The 27,381-nt window shown below is 38.5% G+C and overlaps 1 protein-coding gene across 3 annotated transcripts; it reads right to left on the reverse strand.

Moving 5' to 3' along the window:
• Positions 1–1,727: 1,727 nt before the first annotated feature.
• On the reverse strand, positions 1,728–27,267 carry mroh1 (maestro heat-like repeat family member 1). 3 transcript variants are annotated; one of them, XR_010930451.1, is made up of 46 exons: positions 27,112–27,267; positions 25,909–26,023; positions 25,503–25,648; positions 24,164–24,295; positions 23,832–23,994; positions 22,849–22,947; positions 22,383–22,534; positions 21,122–21,262; positions 20,842–20,934; positions 19,188–19,266; positions 18,690–18,803; positions 18,418–18,491; positions 18,196–18,318; positions 17,547–17,654; positions 17,157–17,301; positions 16,956–16,996; positions 16,347–16,488; positions 15,922–15,974; positions 15,432–15,539; positions 14,778–14,897; positions 14,504–14,626; positions 14,219–14,365; positions 13,722–13,748; positions 11,970–12,092; positions 11,796–11,875; positions 11,312–11,453; positions 10,949–11,044; positions 10,426–10,530; positions 10,123–10,258; positions 9,797–9,909; positions 9,400–9,552; positions 9,145–9,201; positions 8,782–8,879; positions 8,431–8,596; positions 7,874–8,043; positions 7,594–7,731; positions 7,207–7,321; positions 6,852–6,998; positions 6,653–6,719; positions 6,287–6,408; positions 5,959–6,108; positions 5,689–5,823; positions 5,324–5,426; positions 4,973–5,038; positions 3,316–4,866; positions 1,728–3,153 (listed from the first exon to the last, which is right to left on the reverse strand). XR_010930451.1 is itself a non-coding variant. In XM_067602224.1 (45 exons), exons 2-45 carry the CDS (start codon positions 25,928–25,930, stop codon positions 4,790–4,792), a joined length of 4,911 nt encoding a protein of 1,636 aa, XP_067458325.1. In that variant the 5' UTR covers positions 25,931–26,023; positions 27,112–27,267; the 3' UTR covers positions 1,728–4,789. The 3 variants fall into 3 exon arrangements, 2 of the variants coding, with proteins under 2 accessions (XP_067458325.1, XP_067458327.1); XM_067602224.1 differs by having other exon boundaries at positions 1,728–4,866; XM_067602226.1 differs by lacking the exon at positions 13,722–13,748 and having other exon boundaries at positions 1,728–4,866.
• Positions 27,268–27,381: the final 114 nt, after the last annotated feature.

Here is a 27,381-nt window from a genome sequence, read left to right on the forward strand (position 1 = left end):
CCTTTGTGATGCAACAAAGCCATGATATTTCGCAACCGCTCAATGATGACATGTTTTTTGATGTAACACTGACAACATCTTTTGTGATGTAAGAAAGCGATGAAAATTCAGAGCTGCTCATTGAGCTCATTGAGTTGTGGACGTCTACATGACAGATAATACTAATAATGATAATAATTTGAAATATAATGTCAGAAAGGCTGGAATTGTAATTGGCTCATAATTATTTTAGGGTTAGGACGGCATTCGGGTTAAGGTTCAGTCTTGGGAAATCTGAATTTGATTAGGGTTACTGTCAGGTGCATCTTACTCTCTAAACTGCAGTTCAATTTGGAAGTGATCAAGTATTCCTCCAATAATTTGAAATATAATGTTAGAGAGGTTGGAACTGTAATTGGACTGTGGAAATAGGAAGTTCAGAATTTATTGATCTATACAAGTTGTGATATTAGTTGGATACAAACTGTGTCACCTGATTCCCAGATGTGCTGCAGCCACCTATTGGCTGGTTTAATTAATGCACCTACATTAGTGGGTAGGCTGAGCAGTTGGAGTGCGGCAGGCTTCAGAGAGTAAATACATGGGGTGCTGCACGCTTCTGACATACATTAAGTAGTTTCTGGTTTGTTCTTGTTTGGAGTGTTTAATTAGTATCTGTATAGGGAATATTGTCTATTGAGATTACTGCCCTGTGCAAATAAGTAAATTACCCTGCCACTTGCCTGACATAATTTCCTCCTTTTTCATGTATTTGTTCATGTGCATTGCCATTTAAAAGCATAGGCTCGTAATTTTTCAGGGTAAGGATCATATTCCTGCTATGTGGGTTCAGTCTTTGGGCAAGAATATCACTGTATGACTTCACCATTATGTCATGTTTTGTGCTCCACAGTTCTCTCACAACTGATGACAAAATCAATTCCTAAAAAACAATTGTGATACATATACCCTTTAGATGTATGAGACGATGACAGAGAAAGGAGGGGAACAGACAGAAAGATGAAGGGATATTAACAAAGAGCTGCGAGGGAAATATGCTGCAATTAGTTTGGTAGCATTGTTTATGTCATTATTACACCTTTGTTTTTGAACCTACTTGTGATTGCGCCTGAGGTACCCACAGGAACACTGTGACATGACATGAAATTGAATGCTTCTTGGATGGTGGATCAGATTACTAAATAATAACACTGCATCATTTCCTGTTGGTGCATCATCAAAGTTTTTGGCCTCTGACAACATCAAGAGTTTATATCTTCTAAAAAGATTTTATTTTTAGCATCTCTTTATTGCATGATCACAAGAACTGTCTCTGCGCACGTGTGGACACAGAGAAAAACACACTCCCACTGGACATAGAGTTTGGCAGAAATGTGCAGACCAAATGTTTTTTCCTTCCTTTCTCTTCTTAAACACTAATCAGAGGATGGAGTGAGTCTGCTGTGTGTGCAAAGAACCAAAGAATAAAAATGTAAAAAGTTTCAGGGAGTTTTTGAACTCTTGTCTAGTATCACACACTACAAGACAAATAACCTTTATCAACATCAACCCTAAATTAAGCTGCAAGTTTCCAGGCCAATCCTATATTTTCTACAATATATTTGTATATATAGGATTACCCTGTATCTTTTCACCAAATTAAAGTGAAAATAACATGTAAGGGATTTTAAAATAAAGAAAATGCAGCAGCAACAACTAAAAGGCCCAAAAGAAATCAAAAATCACCATTTATGTTTTCATGTATCTCTTTATTTCTTCATTTTAAATACACTGATTGCCATCATCCACACTCTGGTCCAGTAACATGAAAAGTGACATGCACACATTCACTCTTCAACACATTCACACATCGAACCGTCTGAAATAGCTGTACCTTCATGTGTCATACACACTGGGACATATATTTAACAACCTTCAACATGTTAAAAACAGGTGGATGACATGAAAAATAATATCAACATTATAAAGTTACAACAGCTTTTAAAATTCAGCAGATGAACAGAGATCATTGCTAATTACCATTTACAATTCACCCTAAACCAAACCACAGTGTTAGAAAGTGCCAGAAGCCATGAGTCCCTGTTTGTAGAACATCTAAATAAATACAGATCCAGGAGCAGCCTTTTATATTGAACTAATAATAAATTTACACTATAAATGTTAGTTTTGCTATTTTTTTTTTCTTCCCACCAAGACCTTGTCATATTGTGGTGAAAGATTTGCCTTTCTGTCACACCTGAGATAACTATGTAGGACTGTTAAAACTGTTAGCATTTTGCAGTAAAACGAATGGTTGTTGCAAACAGGACTGAACAAACTGCTTAATACTAATGTGACTCACAGGCTGCAGTGAGGAGCTGTTTTCAGTTACATGAGGGCATAACTACAAACTTGTTCTACACATGTGACTTGTGTCTCATGAAGGAAATTAAAATGAGGATGCAAAAGAGCTAAACAGGTTCAGCACCTAGTTTGCCTTTCAGTTCTTAAATCAGGGACTGCATTGCAGAGCTTAAAAGTGCAACAGAAATATTGAAGTTAGACATACACATAATCATAATCTTTAGAACAAACAATGTATTGCTTTCATCTGATTCTCTATTTTGTCACCAAATGAATTCAAACGCTCACAAGGAGACACCTAACGGATCATTTTACATCCCTCCTTGTTGGTATTCGAGTGAATAAATTTGGAGACATAAAAGTCAAGTTACATGTCGTCATCCTGACGACACACACACACACACACACACACACACACACACACACACACAGAGTATATTTATATGAAAGTAAGACACCTCCAAAGCTGCAACTGTACCAGAAACGCCTCTGCACAAACTCCACCAACGGAATCAACGGAAACAACATTAAGTGCATTCAAAGTGTGAGAGAGAAGAATATTAAAAGTAGCTCTATAGTACTGTTATAATACATGTCATGAATTAACATTTGGCACTAACTGTATTATCTGGTCAACTGCTCTGTTTTATCTAGCAACACTGATAAGTAATGGTTTGACTGGCTAGAACTGGCTGGTTCAGAATCAGGATTTAATAAAAAGAGTTAGGCGAGTTTTAACCTGCTGTAACTGATGTAAAACAAAACAAACAAAAAAAAAAGACTAACAAGACAAACATAAGTAAAGGTCCACTTCTCTCAGAATTATGGGTTTCATAGCAATGCAAGATGTGAATAAATAAAGATTTCTATATTAAAATGATACAATTGAATTGTCATTTAGTTGGTACATCAATGATGGCTGCCACAGGATGTCAGGAAACTTTCTTGTGGTAATTAATGTTCATACAGCACATGGCCGAGCACTCTTGGAACATAATGTGAAACTGAATCATAAAGTGTGTGCAAACTAAACCGACAGCGGTCGAAACAACTGAGTGAAGTGCACTAAAGAGATGATCATGTCACACCAGAAAGGGGCCATTGTGGTTATTCAGTTTTAGTGGCGGCAGTGATTTATAAAGAATTTCATTATGGCTTAGAAATGGAGGTGAGCTTGGCACAGATATGTTAAAAACCTACTGTAGATGGTTAAAGTTTCTTACTTCTGCTCTGAATCAGCCAGTTCACATGTTAGCTACAGCTTCAACAGCAGGACTTGAATAAGAAGGATAATAAGTGATTCCTGCTGTTAGAGATTGGTTGTGAAAACAATCACTAACTGGTTATTTTACAGGTTATTGCTGGCTGATTTGACAAAGTCAGTGAGATGATCTGGACTACTGGAGACAACTTTGAGACTGTAACCACCCTGTTTTCTTTTAATTACAACCTTAACTTACAACTATAAAACCTTAAAGGAAATTTAAGTCTTCTGTAGTTCTTGTGCATTTTGCATTTTAGCAGTTATTTCTATTACAGACTTCACATTCACTTTTCTTTTTTGTAGTGCCACACATCTAACTGATCTAAAAATATTTTGATGGATTCTCATGGAGGGTAGCGATTGAGCTCAGTCCTGACTGATGGATACCAGGTTGATTATAGGGAGATCTTCAGGACACTAAAACTATCTCTAAAATTGAGCTCTTCTGAAACTAAAACTAAACATCCACAAACATTATCACGAAATGCTGGTATAACTACACACTCTCACACTTAAGCAACCAGCCAGAGTCATGTCACAGTTCTGTCATGTACTGTCTGTAATGTGCATCACTCTTATTATTTGCACATAAATAATATTTGAAGAAACTATATTTATTCTAAAAACATATTTACTTAAGTGTGTTTTTATCCTTTGATGTGTGGTATGTTTCAACTGACAGAAGCAATTAGACATACAGTTTGTCTCTGGTAAACACTACACACAACTTCAGTCTGTATAAAGCAACACAGTCTTTGGTCACTAAATAATTTTTTAAGAATTAACACTTCCTTTCAAGTACCATAGCCAAGTGTCAAAATAAGCTAAATAAAGCTGCTAACGGTTAAGTATATGTGCATTTATGTGTGTGTATATATATATATATATATATATTTATATGTATGTGTATTATCATTTGTATGATTCTGTCACATAGATGCAACAGTTTGGCTTCCAGCTCCACACTTTGGTCCCTCTTTTATTTAATAAAGGTTGCAGTTTTGTGTCATTTAAATACTGTTATAATGACTGCAAATTTAACACTGGGCTCTGAATGTTTTTAACTGTGGGCCAAAATATAAACATAGTTTTTTCATGTTTTTTTTTTTTGTAGTGGTGACATAGCACTTGTCATTAACTTCAAAGGAAACACTCTTGTGTGGATGTGGATCTTTGTTTGTGTCAGTGGAAGTGTCCCATGGCCTCAGCGGCCTTCACTCTCACCACAGGATCTGGATCTTGCAGCAGCATCACTAGACCTGAGGATGGAGACACACAAAACACAGTCAACACCAGAGGACAAACAGAATATTTGTTTTTAATTTTTGAAGGAAATGAAGGTGTGAAGGCTGTGCAGTGCATCACCTTTAGTGATGGTGCCCATGTTGAGGTGGGAGAAATGCTCCTCTGGAAGGTTTCCCAGCAGAAACCCTGATAACACACACATTATGATCAGGTCACATCATATAACAAGAACACAGTTTCTATGCCATACATCAACTTGAGTTCAATTGCTTCAGCTTCATTTGTATAGTGTACTAACAGGGCTGGATGATTGTGGACAAATTTATACATAAGTTGCTGCTGATTTCCTAACATCGTGAGCACAATATTTTAAAATTAATAAATGCATTTTAAACTTATAACTTTACCCCAGAATGTTTTGGCACAGATGTTTACAATATGAAGCAAGTTTACAGAGGGTTGAAGTCGTACCTATAAACATGGCAGCTCCTGCTCTAACCTCAGACCAGTTACTCTTGAAGAACTGGATGACTGAGATGTGGTAGAAGTTCAGCATGCCTGGAAAGTCCTGGATCTAAAACCACAAAACAAGCACTGAACATGAAGTAAGTATAAACATTGTCTCCTGAATAGTTTAACAATATGATCTTATCTGATTTTGCAAATAATCTTTACGTTTAATCCCAGATGTGACCAAATCTTTACAATTTATCTAGATATTCTGTCCAGATTTCCATATAATCAAAAAACCTGCAGGAATCAAAATCAAACTGATTTAACAAAGAACAATCCAAATGCATTTTATTCTCTGTAAGCCAAACTTGTGTTTATCTCACCAGGTACTTGGTGAGGTCATTGATGAACTCTCCGTAGTGCAAGCTCTTGTCCTCATGGAGGTGGTTCTGAAACATGGTTGTGATCTGCTCTGATCCCACCACAGGAGCACACACACGCATTGCATACTTACACGCCTGGACAAACACAAAAACACAATCCATATTCGTAAGAAACAAAGTAGAAATTTGCCCTGCAAGTCTAAGATTTATCCACAATAAGACAAAATAAGCAGTTGTGAAAGCTTCTGTGTGTGAGTGCAGATTTCTTACCTTGACCACCTGTGGGTTTGGGTCAACCAGGTGTAACAGCAGGCTGACCAGAACATTGTGAATCTGGTCTTTGAACACCGCCTCTCCTGAGCCAAACTTGGACAGGTTTCCCATTAGATGGATGGAAGCACAGCGGATCTCGTCATTGTCCTGGATGAAGACAGAGCCAGTAGATACTATTAGTGTTACATGTGTCTGTATGTGTGGGAAGCAACTTCACCAGGTTCAACAACTCCAGCACTGCACCCAAATTCTGATAATTATGATTATTAGTTATAATGTGGTATATGTCATCATATAAAATCTTGAAAGATAAAATGAAACTTACACTCTCCAAGAAAGGTTTAATCTTCATGAAGATATAAACCACAAGTAAGTGGACATTCTTCTTGTCCAGATGGAGGAGAACTTTAGACAGACCTGACATGGCCTCAAGAGTAATCAGTTTACCTGCAGGAAGACACGAGGCCATAAATAAAAAAAAGAACTGTATTTCTATCAATGATGACCTATCCAGAGTGAGTGGCTGAAGTAGAATAAACATGATGGATGGGATCAAGGAAAGTGAAACTCAAAAGCAGTGGACTATAAGCCTTAAAAATATGCAATAATGCAATAAATTAGGTGAGCCATATTACATATTACTATAACTTTGCCTTTTCTAACATGACAAATAACTTTGTGGTCATCTTACCCGGGTCGTCTTTCTCCTCCATGCCTGAACTCATGGCTGCCAGCAGCTCCTTGGCGTATTTATTCACCTAGCGGGGGGCAGGAAGCGAGAGGGAGGAAGAGAAAGGGATGAAAGGTGTGTCCCAAGGATCCCATAAAAATGTCAGATGTCAGTGATCTAACAGTTAGTGTGAATATGGTAGCGTAGAGTGTGTGAATACCTTCTCAGGTGATCCCACAGCGATGTTGCCCAGCCCCCGCACAGCCAACATGCGGACAGTGCAGCAAGGATCTGATATTCTCTCCATCATGTTGTTCATTAATACGTCGATCAACATCAACTCTGTCACCACATGATGGTTTAACAGCTGGACTCAGAAAAAGAGACAGAAAGAGAGAGATCATGTTCTCCATCTGTCTGTCCATAGACTATGTAAACAATTGGTAAGTGGTATGGAATAACTATTAGTAATGTAGAAATGATAGCAAGCAAAGAAAATAAATCTAATGTTTACTTTACTTCACTCAAACACAGAAAAACTAAAAAACATGATGCAACATTTCATGGTGTATCACCTCAGAGAAGAAAGTAGTGACGGTGATTCTCTGACATTCATAGATGTTGTTTAAGGATGGACACAGACACTCTACAATGGCAGGCAACCTGGGACCAGCATGTTTAGCCATCGCCCTGAAGACAAGAGAAATATACTCACATTTAGACATACTATGTATACTGAGTGGATTAAATTATGATTAATTAAGTCTTATGTTATGAGAAAGAGAACATTTTTAATCATCAAAACAACTAAAACAAGTATTGAGCAAAAAGCACAGCAAACGTTTTTGGACCCTTGAGATATGTACAGGACTGCGCATCACATAAAGTATTTAGTTCCTGATCCTGTTTTTTCCACTTATTTCATTTCCAAACTGCACGCAGCCACCTTAGTGTGTCTGTACCTTGCTAGTAGTGTAACTCCAGTAATGTGTGTACTTGGTTCCTTCATTGCATCCCAGGCGTTATCCTCATCCAGTCTTTTCGTCACCTCATCTAACTGGGCTCGTGCCAATAAGATTCTCAGCGCATCAGCTGCTACCCTGGATTAAAAAAAAAAAAAAAAAAAAAGTAGACCAAAGTTTTACCTCACACAGCTACACCTGAAATGACACATTTATAGAGCTAATTCATGTAGATAGCTCAGCTATATTTTTCTAGACACGAAGAGACAAATATGCCCACCCTGCTACATGGACGGAGGCTGTGTGTTTAGTGTTGTTGTCCTTCGGTGCTGAGACCCCAACACTGGCTCCCAGTCTGACAGTGAGACAGGAGAAGAGCTGAGGAAACACGCTGACTGCCGGCTCCTGACTTTGGCCATTTAATAACAGCTCTTTGAGGCCACACGTCATCTGGAAACAAAGAACACACAGACACACATGGACATGTTAACATCCTTTTTTCTGGTGTGAAGCTGCTACTGTCCAGTGCAGAAACCAGATGAAGGGTGCTGTGCATGATGTCAAAGGTAGCCGCAGAAAGCTTCTATTTGTTGTAACTTTATAAAATGACTAGGTTGCACGACAGCACCTAATCAGAGGACACAAAACTGAACATCCTATGACAAACTTCAAATTTTGTGGAAACCTTGTAATTTATAATTAGAAGCCTTACTTTCTTATTTATAATCAGAAGTGATGTGTGTGTCTGCATAAAAGTATTCATATCTGAATATCATCCTTCTAATACTAATGGCTACAGTATATTCAGTGACATGTCTGTGAGTGTTTGTGACTTACAGCCAGTGGCTGATTAGTGGCCACCTTTGTTGTCCCTCCTCTGACCATCGACTCCTTCCTGTCTACATAGGGTGCCATGATGAGAAGTTTCTCCATCACCATCTCTATTATCTGATTGGCCACAATGGGGTCTGCTCCCAAAGCCATCCACATCTCACTGGTCCAGCTGGACAGACAGATAGAAAACTATTACAGAAGCAAAAAAAAACCTCTTGGCTCTAAATTCTTTGTCCTGCAAAGACAAAAATAGCAACTGAAAATCTGAAGAAAAAGTAACCAAATTTATTTGGTGAAATCTTTTATGAGCTTGTGTAGTTTATATACTTTTTTCTAAGTTTTGTGTGTATGTACCTGTCATATGGAAGTGGCTGGTTTACCAGTGTATTAATAACAGTCTGTAGATGCTGAGAAGCCAGGATTAGTACCGTCTGTCCCACTGCCACTCTCACCTAAACACAAGTACACAACACACATTATTATATATCAACTGCAAGATAATAATAATGAAGTTGAATATAATTATGCAGGAAGTTGATCATTATTGCAAAATAAGTCAAAGAGGTCTATATGACTTAATTATTCAAAACATGCTAAAAATACCAAAAGTATGGCAGAATGCATAATATATTCATAGGCCACCAGAACTGTCAAAACCAAAGCTGTGAAATGAAAAATAGTGATGATTAACATTGTAATACTTCTGTCGCTTCTTACCTGCTCCTCTGTGATGTTCTGCAGACGCACATGGAGCACCTCCAGCATCTCTGGGACCTAAACACATAAATGCACAATATCCATAATACCATCCCCATATAAAACACACACAAACACATACAAAGATGCAAAGACAGAAAGCACAGTGTGGTAATCCTCAGCAGACGTAACAAAGGGCTGAGTGAGAGTATAGTTTGTGTGTGTGTGTGTGTGTGTATGTGTGAGAGAGTGAGGGTTAGCGTGTGTTTGCATTACCATCTCTTGTAGTCCAGCTCCTCTGTTCTTCAGCAGTGTATTCAGGATGACAGATGAAGCTCTGCAGCAGTTTGACTGACTGTCAACCAGCCCTTCAAACAACATGAACACTAACGTTGTCAGCTGCTGCTGAGGCAGACGCTTACTCATCACCTAACGCACACAGAAGAAGACACAGTTACTACACAGACTGTTACTGTAACCACTATGTTGATGCCAACATTAAATAAGGCACCATTAACTGTATGAGCATATTACCATGGATAGCAGAGTAAAGGCATAACAGAAAATTGGGGAAAAAAGGTTTATTGCTGATTTCCATAATGTACTTTGCAAGGAAACAAAAGGATTTAATACAAATAAAAAAAAAAGTTCAATTGTAAGACAGCTGAGGTACCTTGGTGAGGTCAGAGCAGGTCTTGTAGAGAACTGAGTGGTCAGGGTTTTCTAGTCTGTCTTTTAGGGTCAACAGACTGTCCACAGCTTCATCCTTATAATCTAGAGCGAAACCTACACACAGACATTCAGTGAAATATTTAAAAAATACAATGAAGTAGTGTGAAGAAGAGTTTAGGTTCAACATGAACTATCCAAGTTTTGAGGGAAATATTTATAAATGATTAGAAATTAGATGTACAGTGTGATGGCACATGAAAATTCAGACAATGAAATGACGTTCTCTCCTAAACAAAGTGACCTGGTATGGGCTCTGTGTCTCTGTACCTTCATATCGTAGCTGTATGTAAAGCAGTGAATATAGACAGTCGATAGCAGCAGTGCGTACAGCAGGGTGAGGGTCAGAACAGCGTGGAGACAGTCGACCCAGCAGGGCTCCAAGGTTGTGGAAGGTCACTATGTTCTTGACACACATGCACACAACAAAAGTCAGAGAGGACATCAGCTTTGTGAGGGACATCTTTACTGTGTAAAGCAATGATAGATGGTGAGGGTTTCCTGGATGCATGCATGTGTAATTAAAAATCTGTATTGTCCACAATATTTGTGTGTGTTTGTGTGTCTCTGTACCTTAACGGTCAGGTTATCCAGGTAGTAGGCCAGCATGTGAGCGGTGGCTGTGACAGCTCTCTCTCTCTCATGGTCCTGACCTGAGCTCAACCACGACTCAATGTGCTGCACAGGACAAAAATACACATGATGTCAGACAACACAGTTACTATATAATACACAGGGGAAAGTGACTTCTTGATGTATGGCAGTTCACAGATTCTAATTATTCTTTTATATAAGCCAAACAATAAATTAATATTCAAGTATTTAATTGGTATAAAATTGGTCCTTTGAAGGACTATTAGCATCAGAGGTGAAAGTTGTTGAGGCTTGAAGGAAGTGAGGCATTTCTGGTGGCACATTTGTTACTATTGTTCAGGAATGTAGTGTAACCACACCAAGTGACAACGGCTGCCACGATTTAAATCAACAAGTAATCAGTTTCTAAGTACAATTAAAAAACAACAGAATAGTGCTATGACACAAATATTACTGGCACTTAAAACTAAACAGTTAATTAAACTAAGACAACAGGCCTCACCTTGAAGACACTCTGCAGGCCATCAGGTGTTGGATCCCTGGCCAGTACACTCTTCAGCAGCTCCTGCAGTGCAGCCAACGTGTCTTTGTACAAAACCTGTACAGATTCCCCAGGATATGTTAGTTTGATAGCATCAAAGTGCACACAATGTTTTATAAAGTATACATGTTTCAAACGTTTGTGTGTCTTTCTACACAAGAAGAAACATCAATAGTGAGTTGTACGATTCTGCTGTTGCTAACGGTTACTGAAGGACAAGTTTTGGTATCTAGTTGTGGTGTTATGATTAGTGGTTGCACAGGACAATGTCCAGCAGATCTGTGTATTGTATGTGTGCACACATCTCTGTCTGCTTTATTTCACCTTTCTCTGCTCTGGGTCCAGTATCTCGTCTTCTTTAGTTTTCTCTGGAGTGTGTGTCTCAGATGGCAGAGAGAACACGCTGTTCACACACACCTTCAGCAAGTCAAAACTCTCATTCTCACTCAGCGCAGGATCCAGAGGCCTGAAGCACTAATAGTCAAAGGTAAAACACTGGCAAATGACAGAATCTCAATGGAAGAATATAGGGATACCATACAAATTATTTTTTACTGATCATGTGCAATAAACATTGTCAGTTTATTTCATTTTAATTCACATGTTTGTGATGACTTGAAAATTTTTAACCCAAATGTTTGACCAAAGGAAAAGTAAATACATGTAAAACACTTTCCATTTACATGACAGAATATTAGTATTTCTTCCAGGGGTCAAAATGTCAACTGCTGACTCCATGAATAAATGACAAATCTGAAAGTCTTAGAAGTACACTGAGGGTCTCATTATTTTTTTAAGTGAAGGATACATTAAATTGGCACAGGTGCTCATCACGAGATGGCGTACTGGAGTCCGCAGTGCATCAGCTGCTTCTGCCTTTATAAAATCCTGACAAGGGAAGAAATCAGAAAATAACTGTTGATATATCACCAATTACACATTTATGACTTGTTTTAGCAAACTGAAATGAAGGACTACTCACCAGCATGACAGTGATGAGCTCCTGTTTGCGAGAGAAGATGTAGCCTTGTTTCTTCACACACTCACTGATGGCTCTGGCAATGAGCCCGACACTCTGAATCAAACTCAGTTTCATAGTCAGGTCCTGAAATGGGGTAACACACACACACAAATGCAGGTAGACAAATACAGAGATGCAAAACACGTACAAGACACACAACAGAGAAAACGAGGACATACGAAGATACAAAAATTAATGTCAAAATATGAAGAAAATTGGATAACTGCATTTTCCAAATTGTCAGGAATGCAAACAGCAAGGCCTTTAGCAGACACAACTCTACTACTAGCTTAGTATAAGCAAAAACAATCCAAAAATCACTTCAGCAATATAAAAATCAAGTCCACTCAGTCCATCAATCAATCAAATCAATCTAATAGTGCATTTGTAGATTGATCCCCCATGCCTATGGATGGAGAGAAATCAAGAGATCAGAAGTCCGAGTTGATTAGAGGAGATTGGTTCAACAGCAAACCACCTGCAGGTCTAAGAAGTGACGGAAGAGCTGTTAGGATTTAGCAAGAAATTATAAAAGCCTTTTCACACTGTGAGTCGCTGGTGAGCATTTAGAGAGCAATCCACCATTAATAAATGTGCAGAATCATATGGATATGGATTTGTATGTGTGAAGTAGTAATTTCACTTATATAATAGAAAATCTTAATGTTGACAACTTAAAAACAGCATAATAATGCAGGATTGGTGTGAAACTGCTTTATCCAAGATCCAAGAATGTAGTAGCAAGTTAGCACTACTTGCTTTTCAACCCCATTTAAAAAGTGACATACTGTAAGTGATGCCTTTCTGTTCGTTATCACTTAGCAGCATCATATGACTAGCAAGTGAGGTGGATCATTCAAAAGATATTTTAAAAAACTTCAAAACTTGAAGCACTTCAAATGAAAGGTTTTAATTGTTTTTACATCAGATTAGTGGGTTAAACTGAGCGGTGATACTCCACTCCAAATCTATATTAGAGTATCAAATACTCAACTCCAAAGGCTAAAAAGGTGACTGTAAAAAGTTAATAGTTTTCTCATTGATGGAGAAAAGCAGCTGAGGTCAGCTTGAACTCATGGATTATACTGTAAGATTTTGCTGTACTTTTCTGTACTTTGACTGTTGGGACAGTTCAGACTAAGCACATACGTGTGGACAGCAGAGAAGTCAATTACCCTTCAGGAATGCTTTACAGCTTTTTTGTGGAAAACTGGTCAGAACTGTTTAGCAGATCTTCTCTATCAAGAAGGAAATTACAAACTTTTAAATATCCTCCTTTCAAGCCCACCAGGAGTGAGTGTTGATACTCAAAAGATTTTTGATGGTGTATCACTTTAAAGCTACATTTCACTGAGGTAAAGCATTTTTACTTATTACAGTGAGCACAACCAAAGAATTTCAGAAACAAGTCATCTGTTAATGGTGGTTCATTCATGAGCGTCTTCAAAAGGCATTAACAGTAAAATCTGATGCTCTCATTGTGAAATGTAACTTTAAAAAGATATGCCTGGGTATAAGCATGAAGACTATGTAGTTACTTTATTTTATCAAGCTGTGTTTTTCTTGAGTTGTAGACTTTCAGTGAAGATTTTAGAGATGATATCACCATGTGTGTGAGCCACAGAGGGAGAAATACAAGAAGAGAGAGCATGACAAGATAGAGGAAGGATAAAAGAACAAACAAAAAGAGCCCCTGAATTCCTGTGACGATACCTTAGTCTCTACTTTAATCCCCAGAACCTGTATGAAATAGAGGCGATAAAGTCATGAGCACAAATACAGCCCCGTAATCTGCAAGATTAAGTTCTTATGTCTAAAACAATATCCTGCGTGAACCAAGAAATGTCTCGTGACAGTTAGACTGTAATTTTTCATTAAATTCCTGTTATATTATACAAAAATGAATGATCAGCGGGTCAGACAATTCACACAGGTAGTAATGCAACATGTTCATATAAATTTGTATATTTTTAGATTTATAATAATCATACAATAACGAAAATCAGATTACACTTTTGAGTAGATCTTGTGTCCAGATGCAGGCCCCTATTTGGCTGACTATCTTAAATGATGGGCTCCTGTAGTCTAGAGACTGTAACTCTTAATTTCTTATTATCATCAATATCATTGTTTGTACATTCTCTGCCCAAAAGTCCCTTCTTCAACAAGTATCCCCTGTAATCCCCATGTTACCATGGTATTCACATTACCTTCGTATTGAAGTGTTTACTGATGCAGCGAAGGATGTCCTGATCAATGCGGGTCAGTATCTTTTCTGGAGGTGCATTCAGAGCCACTTGACCGTAACACAAGATTAATGTGCTTTTCACCTTCTCGACCTCAACATCATTACGTTCCTGAGGAAAGAAAGGAGAGACAGAGACAGACAAGCTCTTTTTACCGTATATTAACAGTAATACAAACCAATATAAAGAAACCATGCAATGTTATTGAATCAATTTTCATTTGAGATATATCATAACGGTTTCTTGTACTTTGAGCAGGTTGAAGATGCTTGGTGACTTCTTGAAAGCATCAGATTTGCCAAACTCATCCAGCTTGGTCAGAGTTCCCTCTAAGTGGCTGTTTGCACACAGCCCGATGCCCATTGCAACTCCCTGATAAATACAGAGGACAGAAACCAAACGTTAGACCTCAACCCTGTCTAGATATCCCCAAACAAATCAGTGACAGAAGGTTTCAGGTTATTTCAAAACCACAACACCAAAGAAATCACCGTAAGCCATCTATGATTTAGACAGACTGTACCTCTCTTTCAATAGCGTCATTATGTCGTGCTGTGAGGAGGATTTCCTGCAGCTGTTTTTTAACCAGCTCCTTATTGAAACACTGCTGGAGAGTCATTCCTATACACTGATACAGGAAACTCTACAAAAGGGAAGAAAAAATATAGATTAGAATCTTGTCATGTATAACAACACATTATGTTTTCACATAGGCACTATACTGTAGTATGTACTGATTTTGGTCCTCTTCCTACAGGTTGGGTCCCCTCATTGGGTTGTAAGATAATTTAATGTGTCTATACATACTATACTATACTGTAGAAAGGGGTGTTCACCTCTCCACGTACAAACTTGTGGCAGCTGGGTCATGAGGAGGCATGGCTGTGTTTAAAGGGGTCATGAACCAAAAAGGATGAGGACCACTGATCTACACTGTCAGCTTTTGAGCTCGATTATGACTTGCATGAAGCTCTAAATTAGGTTTGCTGTGGGGTCTTGGCAAGTTAACAAACAACAAACTGCCATTCATTTCATTTTTGATTAGTTTGCCTACTGGACTGCAACAATATGGTAAGTGGGAAAAAATACTAGATTAGTAGCAGCTATACTTGTCTCACCTCCATGCGCACACACTGCTATGATTTGTGGGTAAAGTGAAGCTCTTGAAAGCACTTACCTTCTCCTCTAAAGCGTTGTTATATGTGGAGAGATATCTTGTCTCTTCAGCTGCCAACTGACACACCCACTTGTCATCATCAATAGCAGCCAGGGTTTTAGACAAGAGCTGGAGAAAATTTTATCATATTACAATGACATTTCAGCAAATTAAGTCAGAATTAAATATTCCTGAATCCAAATAGCCAAACAGCATAATCTCTCAGTCTTAATCTACATAAATAGCCAAATAATAGTTCTGAACATCATTCAGTCTACTGCTGCTCATTATGGACCATTAATACTAAAAGAATGGGGATTATCAGTCATGTTTTAATAAAAGGAAAATGGATGAATGGAGAAGTCTAGAAATAATCAAATAACACTAAATACTGCTTTAGCCTGTTTAGAATGTGAGATCTAAATTTTAAATGTTGATGGCTTTCGGGGTGACTGTTCTAACTACACATTATAACATGAATGAGATGATATTTTCATATAGAAAAACACACCTTCAGCAGCTTTTCATCCCAGTGCTTCTTATCTAGACTCTCTGCTGTTGACTCTGGAAAATGCAGCACACAGTCAGACTTCAGTATGGAGGAGAAAACAGATACTGTGCATGAATGATGAAAAGGAACAAGAACTCTTGTCCTCCAACTGTAAACTCCCATCCAAAACAAGTAATTTCGGATGGTTAAATAGCAAACGTTATTTTTAATTTTCAGCTGTAATGAATAATAGTAATCATGGCTTAGGCTAAAGAAAGGCTGATGAAAATACAACAAACTAAACTGCATCCTACAGATGCCCAAATGAAGTCAAGTAGAGCAGCGATTCACTTTTAAGTAGTGACAGCGGTGGAAGTATCACCTTCTCCTGTACCTTTACTATACACAGATACACTAAATACATAGAAGAGATTATATCTCCATACCCTCTAGTATTGTCAACAGAGGAGGTATCTCTTTCTCCCAGAGTATCTCTGTATTTGGGTGAATGTTGATACTGAGGATTTGCAGGAGAGACAGAGATGGAGCTCCATGACCTCTGCTATTGAACGGAAACGCTGCATTCACCTGGAACACAGCAATGCAAACACCAACACAAACACATGTAGATTAACACAAACCCATCAGGCATGTTACAGATGACTACTTGCTTTGACTTTATGTACCTCAATTTAAATGAGCTGCTTTTAAATTGTATGTTAATGTTTGTATAATAATACTTCTACTTAAAAACAGGAACTGAAAAACAACAGTACAACTGAACCATTTGACTAGGATTATTTTATTATTCCTTTCATCCCTCCATACTGGATATATGACGAGAGCAGCTTTTAAAAATCAATATAATAATACTAATAATATTCATGATAAATAATGAAAGACTGTAACTGAAATATTAAAATGAAAATTAGACTTGACAACTGATAAGGGTTATTGGGCATGATAAAGGATTAAACATTGAGGTTGCATTAATTAATTGACAGTAATCAACATCAGACACTACTGTAGTGTGTTATACTGTTGGCTGTACTTACCAGCAGTCTGATCATTAGTGTTTGAGGAGACGCTAGATTGACTGGAGGGGAGAGATAACACACATTTAGCTTGGATTCAATTATACAGAACAGGATGAATTTTCAATGCGCAAAAATTCATTTGTAAAGCTTCATTTTCCATAATTCATGCCTCTCATTCATGTCTGATAGATGTACCTGGTCAGTAAATTTTCCACCTACCTTCCTGTGTAAAGTCTATGTTGAAGCTGGGCTCCTTGTTTTCTTTCTTCTTGTTGCCCAGCACTATCAGACTCTTACACAGAGGAGTGGTGGCATTGCTGTACTGTGAAGGGGTCAGATAGTACAGCAGCTTTGGCCATAGCACCTACAAACGACAAAATACATTCAGTATATTAAGTTTCTGAGCAATGCTCATCTATCTCACCCTGACAATGGAAAAAAACTGCTGTTAACTGATATAAATTTAACCTCAACTACTTGGTTACAAAGCTCAACTGCAGCAAAACTAAAATCTGCAACAACATCAGCAGTTAAAATATTCTGGGAACGTAGATGAATCAGTCACCAACAGATAAACAGATCAGACGGATGGATAGATACCATACGTACATCAGCTAGTCTTCCGACGGTGGTGGTGAGGAGATGAAGGGCGTTGTCACACATTGACCTCAGTGCCTCGTTGGTCACCTCCTCTGGATCTGTGGGCTTCTGTCCACGCTGGAGTCACACAGATACATGAACAAATGGGAATAAATATTTTACTTTACTTCCCTTAATCTCTTCCTCTGCAATGCAAAATGATCGATATTGAATGTTGAAAAGTTTGAACAAATAGCCACTATATCAGCAAGCTATGTTTTAACTTCTTCACTTCTGAGTGTTACAAAAGGTTTTAGATTTGCAGATATTTAACACCTTTGCTCTACATCATCTGTTGCACTGATAACTTATTACCACTGAACTCATGTATATTTAGTATACATGTGTGCATGTGCTTGTTTGTTTATAATTGTTCCCTTTACCTGTTTGAGTTTTATTAACTTTCTTTTAACAAACATTCTCAAAAACAGGTTTCCCATAATGGTGTGTGTAACTTTCTCTGGAAGATTCAGAAAGTAAAGCTACACCTCTTTACACAAATAATCACACAAGCTACCCATACAAGAAAAATAAATTATTGAAATTTAACAACAACTTCCACACAAATCAATTTAACATCTTAGCAAAGCTTATAAAATAAATGACATTGCAGTCGTACCTGATATGTGTCATGTAAGGCACAGTGTTGAACTATGAATCGAACCAGTAACTCCCCTCCCTCTAACTCCAGATAGCCATGATGAGCCATGGCGCTGATCACCTGGATCACACGCTTCTTCACCTGGGAAACAGAGTCAGACAGAGTTTTAACTGCCAATGTGACTTCTTCAGGAAAACTAAACTGGCTGAATAGTTCTGTGTATGTGTGCACGTGTGTTACCTTGTTGCTGTGGTCAGCCATTGGTTGCCTGATGCTGGCCACAATCAGCAATTTCTTGCTCTCCATCGTGGAAGCTGCAACACACACACACACACACATTAACACACACAAATAAACAGATAGATAAAGGAGGATTATGGATTATATACTCTGCATGAGTGTGGTCGCATTTAAATTATTACTTTGATATACTTTTAACTGCCCCTCTAAGCTCAGTGTGTATGAGTTGGGGACTGTGTATGTAATACTCGTGTCTGACTGTATTTCCTTACTGGTGGAGTTGATAAGGTGACGTAGCACAGCCAGGGAGCCCATCCTGTTCCGCTCATTACTATTTTCCAACTTCTGTATGACAAACATTACCAACCGGTCTGGGAAAGAGTTGGCTGGAAAGAGAAGAGGAGAAGTTGAAAGAAGGACGTTAAAATGTGAAATGCATTTATTGTTAAAGAAATACCAAAACAAGGACAAAACACAGGAAACACAAACAAGACCAGAGAGAAGGGGAGAGAAGTAGATGGACCATCACGGTTAATGTGATTATCTCTTGGGGGACATTGAGTCTGACACACTATTGGATGATCTTATTACTGTTCTTGTGACTCCATAGAACTAAAGCAGATAGAAAGGCCTGATGCTGTTGGACCATGTTCATTTTTTACCACACTTGTTCACCACAGACCTCATATTAGTGTTTAGCATAATCTAATGTAGTAGCAGCAGTCAATAATTACACATAAACACGACCAGCAGCTGAAGAGCTTTAGTACCTAACAGGCTGAAGCAGCGCAGGACCTCATTGTGGTTCTTGATAGTAGGAGGGTTACTGTAGTCAACGGGGGCAGACACCTGGGGGAGACAAAGGAAATGTTACACTGCTCTCAGACAGCAAATATCATGATATGTCATGATGTGAGTTACGTGGGAAAATAAAGACAATCAAATTCAGCTTAACTGGCTCACTGTAACACACTCTTGCTTATAGTAGGAATAATAATAGTAATAATAATGAAGAAAATAGTTGTATACATAGTAAAAATAGTTTGCATTATTTGGTTTCCCACGGGAGTGGCTGATCACGTGTGCTCTTTTTATAGCACTTAGTCACACCTGAAAAGTTTAAAGTACAATCACAGTCTCCTACTTGGGGTAAATTTCTAAGCTGAAAATAGGAACTGAGAATTTCACATTTTTTAAAGCCTCCTTTCAAATTCAATTTGCGCTTTCAAGCAGCTAATTTGGACTTTCTGAACTTCAGTCAGTTTCACTTCCGCACATATTTTGTGTCTACAAATGTAGTTAGGAGATGTGGTCTAAGATTAGGATAGGAATGATAACTGTAACTGTTGTAAAAGGTGCTTTAACATCCTGGTGAAATGATACTCTCCGTCCCCATTAAGCAGTCCCACCATACACACAGATAATTTGCAAAGTCACTGTACTAAAATGTAGCAACAGTCAAGGCATCGTACCAAGTGTCAGCTGAGTCACAAGGTTACGAAAACATCTGACTACAGTGACTCTCTTACAGTCATTTGACACATATTGTGAAAGAAAGCAGCATAATGTGAATATAAGACGCAAAAGGAATTCAGTCCAGTGTGCCCACCATTTAGCCACAGATTTTTGGTTCCACTTTGATGAATCGTTCTGTCACTAAACAGGGAGACTGAGACACAAGGACTGGATTACAGTTGGTGCGGTGTGAAAACAACGTAGTCTTGTGATAGAAATTGCTAAACAGACTGTTTAACCAGAAACTGTCAGTTATCAGACCAGACAAATCCAGGTACAACAGTAAGTCTTTTGTGCTTGCGGTTTGCTCAAGGTCTGTTACCGGGCACGCCCAATGTGTTTTTTTTTTTTTTTACCAAAGTTCTGACTTGAAAAAAAAGTGACAGCGAAAACTTTTTGCTGCCACAACAATATTTTATACCTTAATGGAACTTTTTTGATAATCTTATTCATTGCACGCTGAGGAAAACCAGTTTACTGCGATGTAAAAAAGACAAACAAAAAAAACTCTGAATTCCGTCTTTTGCAACAACACATCAAAATGATTACCCTATTCACATAAGTTTGTTAAATAACAAATTGTGGGTTTCCATGATGCCAAAATAGTTAATCAAGGAAATAGCTGAAAGTTAGAACTTCTTTTGCAAGTTTATTATCCATTTAAAATGTTTGTCACATTGTGTCTCCTGAATTCAGTAGCTGTGAAAACTGCTAAATGTCTGGTCAACAATACCTGGATGTATATCTGTGAATATGGGAGGAGTGAAATTGCTACAAGAATTGCTACCTAGTTCCCTCTTTTTATGAGCTCTGTCATCCGTTAGGGAAAAGCTAACAAAAGCATCTGGTTCACTCAAGGTTAAAGCTGCAGAATTGACTTTAGTATGTATTTATTTTTGTAATGTGTACCTGTTGATGCAGTGCAAAGAGTAGACTGTCCAGTTGTGTCTCCAGCACTCTGCTGCCCATGTTGACAGAAGCATCAAGCACTTGGCACAGACTCTGAGTGAAGGCAGAGGAAAAAAAAAAAGTGTGGTGTCGCAATTACTAGTGCCATGTTACACACACCGTTATGGGAAACCTGTTTTAAACCACAAGCACTGCTGAGGCACATCATAGCTGACAGAAGGAGTTACGGTGTACCATTTGATCCACATTACAAAATCCATAATAAACAGTCTATACACACTTTGCTAATGACATAGTGCTCGTTGTTTTTCTTGTACAGCGACAAGATGGCAGGGATGAGTTTGGGAATCTGCTCCTCCAGTTTATCACTGGCCATCAGATGACACATTGAGCCCACTGCCTCAGCTACTGTTAGCCTCAACTGGAAAACAGAGACAGAAAAACAAGATGTCAGGTGACAGTCATGAAAGGCATAAGGGGACACCCTCTCATGCATTTGTAACAATGGGTCTGTAAATAGGAAGGAAATAAAAAGGGGAACAACAGCCGTTTAAAAAATTATGTAAGATATGATATCATTCAATGGATAAAACAACTTATAACTGCAAATCAACTTGGTAGCCATGTCGTTAAAGTTATATACTTTTATTTTCAGGTAAAAGAACTGACAATAGAACAAAACTGATCCTACTGATTTTAGTAAATGTTCTGTGACAGTATGAATATCCTTCTGAGTTCATTTGTTTTCTGGGGTTTATGTGTTTGTAACTCTCTGTTTGCTTATTCAGTGCCCTTTTGAACACAGCTGTGAATGTCATTCCACTGAACAATAATTAGCTCTAATAAGTTCCCTGCTTTCGGTAATGCAGCAGGAAGGCACAGCGGTTAAATTGTTAGACTGGGTCGACATGGCCTATACAAACACAAACAGTTATTTGTGTGGTTACTACATTTTTAAGATCCCATAGAAAATATGCTTTACCAGGCTTTAACAGATCCAAATAGTGGCAAAAACACTAGTAGTAACCATGTGGTCAATGTGTCAATTCAGGAACAGAAAATGACCCCAGAAAAGGGTTCTCACAGTGCATCATGATTCTCTGTAAAATGAGAGTCACATGGGATTCAGATTTTCTTGAATAAATCTACTAATGTAATCCCCTTGTGTCTATAAAGGCGTGTTTGGTATGGTGATGCAGTGTTTAAGGCTCCCCTTATGGATGATTTCGTAGTCAACTAGCAGGGGTTTTCTGGTTGATTTCTCATGGTCTTGAAAGCTTCATCATATTGTACTTTGTAGTGATTTTTTGGTGTTACCCTGCAGTAACACACTGATATAACACACTAACACTTGCAAAATATGCACCTTAGACTGGCATAATCTTTGAAACAAAAACTCAAAATGTCAAGCTTTAGTTGGCTAACCTCATCTCCCCTCCTCACACCAGATCAAACTGTAGTTTCACTAAATACTCCCTGAACACATCACTTGCTGTCAAATGTACAACTCAACCCCAAATACTGAGCTACTGTAATCTCACCTTAGACTCCCTGCTTTGTAACCAGTTATTGAAGAGGATGTCAAAAGCAGCATAGATTTCACTGGAGAATGTGTCTTTCCTGACTGTGGGATCTGGAGCCTTGTCCAGGTTGGCCAGGTACTCTAAGATACTGTCGCTGAAATGACACAGAGCTGGAGGAAGGGAAACAAAACAGGGGCAAACAGGAGGAGGAGAGAAGAAGACAATTTGATGACAAAACAGCAAGAGAGAGGCAAGGAAAGAAAAAGAAAGGAGACAGTTGCATATTTTGAAGTTGCAATAATTTTTGGTTACAGAGGGACCTGAAAATATTTACAAGTTTTATCACTGAAATTTCTTTGCATAATGTTCTTCTCTCCCAAAACCTGTGGGTGAATACCTGAATGTTGTGTTTCAAGACTTTCTGGAGAGGAGCGAATACACTCACAACAATTCTGACAACTCAGAGAGCAGTGTCGGTTCTTACCAGAGGAGAAGACCCACTTCATGTTGTCCTGTTTGGCCATGCTCAGCATGGGCAACATGGTGCCCAGAATAGCATTCAGGAAAGGTACCATGCCATAAACTAGAGAACAAAGAGAGGAGTACGACGTTAATGACATGTTTGTACTTCCTCAAAAACTCTACAATATGTTACATCAATCCAAAAGCAAAAGTAGGTAGTCTGGTCAAAAAGGTCTCAGAGACTGCTGAGAGAGAATGACAAGGATGCTGCAAGGATTTTTTGCCCTGATCCTGATCAGAATCATTTAATATTATATTCAAAGTATATCCAAACAATATATCCAAAACAGATGTGTTTGACAGCTTGGTAGCACTTTACTTTTCTTCAGTGTTAAGTCTGAAGAAAAGAAAGTTTGGAAAGCCCCTCATCATTCTTAGCATGAAACAGAGACTCCAGTTTATATTTAGTTTTAATTACGAAGACATGGTGCACTGGCAAAATGTGGCTGAAACAGAGCAAATTCTTCTTTAACTCCCAGTTCCTGTTCTTGCTTCACTCTCGGTGTGGTTATCATTAATTGAAACTGCTCAGTGAAACTCATTTGCATGTCTTACCCTGCAGTTCATTCTATCTCAATGCTTTAAGAATAAGAAAACTTTTTTATATGCCAAGTGCTAATTGATTATAAATGTCCTGATCACTTCAGTGCCTCTGGACATCTCTTCAGGTGTGACTGCTACATAATCCATGTAAAACATACTACTAATTATTATCATTTCAAAACCACAAGAGACTGCTCCTAAAGACACGTATTCTGGTGTTATGCTTAATGTTTTGCTTCCAAACGCTGTTTTTGGACAGGTTTAACAGGTTCATGTGTTTCTCAACAATGTCTTAACATGTCACCTGTGAATACCTGCCCTGTCAGCCAAAGTCCTGATTTTCTGGTGTGTGTGTGTGTGTGTGTTCCTCCAGTTGGTTTGTGTGTGTAATAGCTTTCTTACCATTGGAATCAGAGAGGTTGGCTAGTGTTTGGACCACAAAGAAGTGAGGTAAGACACCTGGCTGAAACTTGCTCAATATCTCCTCCATGATGTCATTGATGTGCTTGTTACCCACAGCAACCAAAATATTACTGGCCGCCTGCTGCCAATCGGGGATGACTTCCTGAGTGAGCCAGGAAGACAGAGACAGCAGTAAAAATGGATGTAAGGAAGAGACTGTGTAAATTTCACAAATACTAGTAGATAATCATGTACTTTGTCATCTTGTCCAAAGCTCATCTGCTCTCTGCAAGACACAGAAAATTTGACATTCAACATTTGACATATTCTACCTTTGATCGTGTCATCTCATCTGAGGCCAGGGAGATGATGCTCTTTATCCTCGGGTAACTGATCGCCTCTATTCTGGAGCCAACAATTAGCTCAATAGTCTGAAGAATCACAACCCTGTGACTGACTACCAACTAGAGGAGGAGAAGAAAAGAGGCAACAAGAGAAGGAAGACAGGAATAAGAGTAAAGAGCATATTTAAAATATAAAACCAAAACAAAATTGGAACACAGCATTTATTTATCTGTATCAAACAGCTGCAAATACCAAGTAATATGTTTGCAATAGTCCTTCACAAAGGCATATAGTTATAGTAAAATACAGTACGGTAAAAGGACATATATGTATTATGTCACTGATGTTTCCCAAAACGTTTCCTCAGTGTAACGATTCATCAACTGATTGTCACAAACTTGAGGGCTGTGACTGTATGAAAAGATGTTGCAGCATCAAGCTGATTCATGGTTTCCTGGCGACATTTCTAAGGACAGAATGTGCTACAAAGTCGAAAACAAACCACAAAATTTGCCTTTAAACCTCAAGCTACATGACTTATTGCTTTGCAGTCTTGTAGGTGGACTGATATTTAGATCAGTCAAGGTACTGGATTTTAGGTTTGGGTGATATTTGTTATTTATATATCAATAGTGATATAGTAAATCTTCTGGAATTAAGAAATATTTTACAGATACAATATTGTCATAAAGTAGCCCTGCTCAAAGGTTTGATACAACTATCTGTATCATGTCCCAGTATATACAGTTCTGAGTGACTGAATGTCTGCAGGGGAGAAAAGACTGCTTGACTGCCATTTGTGAAATCTGACAACCCCAGACTAACACTCAGTTTGTCTCTGTGACACATACAACTACTTATTGCAGTGTTTACATCTTAAACTTGAGTGAAACCTCTAGAAAGAATGGCTTAGCTGGAATGCTGTTGCTGTTTCTAACAATGCTGGCAAACCACATGCTAGGGGCTCTGAGAGGCCTTTTAAGTGTGACCGGGTTTAACAGATTAGCAGCAGACTATTGTTAGCTGGAGTTACAGGAGTCAAGAAAGATCTGTAATAAAACCATTGACCATGTTAATCATATACTGTAGGTAACAGTTCATAATGTTTGCTGCAAGCCTGTTTAAAAGGGCGGTGTTTCCCCTTATCAGAAATGAGAAGCATGCAGAACTTCCCCTGCAGCTTTCACTCTAAATGTGTACAATATGATCACACAGTACAGTCACAGCAATTAAGCACTTGTATGTTATAGTAAGTTATAACAGTATTACCATATACATGTGGTCATGCTAATCTGGCAGGTGTTTACAATAATCGAGGTGTTTTACCTTAGGATGTTTCAGCAGGTAGTCCTGACACATGGCTAACACTCGGTCTGGCTGCTGTTTTCCCAGGGTCAACATAGACTTCCTGACCTGCTCCTGGACCTCAGCATCTTTATCAGTGGCTGCATCTAGTAGTGCCAGGGTCACCTCTAGATTATTAACACAACAGGATAGAGAAAGTTTAAAAAGTAGAAAGTCATATAAACAAATATTTGATGTAGAGTAACAGAATAAACACAGATTGTGGAAGTAATTTGAGAAAACTACTGCTGTCTGAAACATGATCTGAGCAGAGTAAGAGCCTGAAGAAATTTTAGAACACAATGGGGAATACTGGATTTCTGCTGTGTCCAGTAGAGCAAAGAAATAGCTGACAGACAAGCAGAAAGAGAAACAGAGAAGAGCTTACGTTCCACATCTGTCTCATCCATGGTGGACAGAAAGAGGGTTGGTTTCCTGGAGCCTGTGGCTGAGGACGGAGCTTCCCTCCTGGGGGACAGATGGGCAGAGGAGGCTGTCTGCAGCTAAGGAACAGAGTATAATGAGGATATAAAGTGAATATTAATATAAAATGCATTAGCAGTAAAGTCAAGGTTTCACAGACTGACATGTGCTTATTTTCATTGAAAATATTTTGTTTATTGTGTATGTGTGCCTATAATATGGCTAGAGCCTGACCGATACTGGATTTTTGGAGCTGATACCGATACCGATATTAGGGAGTAAAAAAAATTCAGATATTGATATATTGGCCAGTATTCTGTATCACTTGTGACAAAGATATGTGATGGAGACAGGATATTTTACAGACAGTTTAACAATCAACTTTATGATCCAAAATGATATCATTGCACTAAAACAGTAAACTTCACTGGGAATAACTTTAAAAAATTACAAAATATTGGTGTATATTGGACCGACATATATACAGATAAGCTGATATTGGCTGATAACAGCAGACTGATATATCGGTCGGCTCTAAATATGGCACACATGATTTTTCCTCACTTAAAATGTGAATTTTCCCAAGCCAGAAACAACAATTTCTATATATATCTAACTAAAGAACTATTTGTATATATCTAACTAAAGTCATCTGACTTGCTTGTAACTTCAAAGCACAGGAGCTTTCTGAAAAACAACCTTGACAAACATTCACATGACTGTCAGGCCAGGTGATGATGGCTTACAGCTGACATTATAACCTCCGTGACAGACAACCAGCCAAAGCAGCGCATGAGACAACATTACTGTCTCCAACTAAGAGCTACAGAGGACTGTTTGTATGAAGGCTGAAATATTTTAACATGTGTCACTTCAGGTTTCTTCGCTTTAGATACAGTGACTCACCTGTTCAAACCACTTATGTCGCATTTACCACCAACTACAGATGGACACGAAGCAGCTAGCTAACTCGTACAGTAAATTTTAACGTTAACAAAGCTACGAAATGAGGACATTAAAAGACAAACACACCTTGCAGTGTTAGCCAAGTAACCTACTGAAAAACATTAGCATGCTAACCTAGCTGCGGCTGCTACGGAAGAGCAGCTAGCATTCACACATCACTGATTACATATAAAACACAGCCTCGCTAATAAGACTAACTTACCGACTCCCAGCGAGCGTCCGGTAAACGGTAACCTCTCACGTTAACGCTACTTGTCGTCTCGGTTTAGGTTGTGGACTTCCCTGTCAGTGCCACAGCGGAGGTTAGCGCTGTGTGTGTTGCTGTCACTGCAGGTGTAAACACGCCTGGTCATGTGCTTCCAGTCAGCAGCATTGTGGGCGGACACACACAGTCTGTCACAGCACTGAGACACATAGAGCTGCAACTCATCTACCTAAACTACCATCACTGTCACTGTCTGCTGCGGGGGTG

The sequence above is a fragment of the Thunnus thynnus genome, chromosome 10, assembly GCF_963924715.1.
Source record: "Thunnus thynnus chromosome 10, fThuThy2.1, whole genome shotgun sequence".
Lineage (NCBI taxonomy): Eukaryota > Metazoa > Chordata > Actinopteri > Scombriformes > Scombridae > Thunnus > Thunnus thynnus.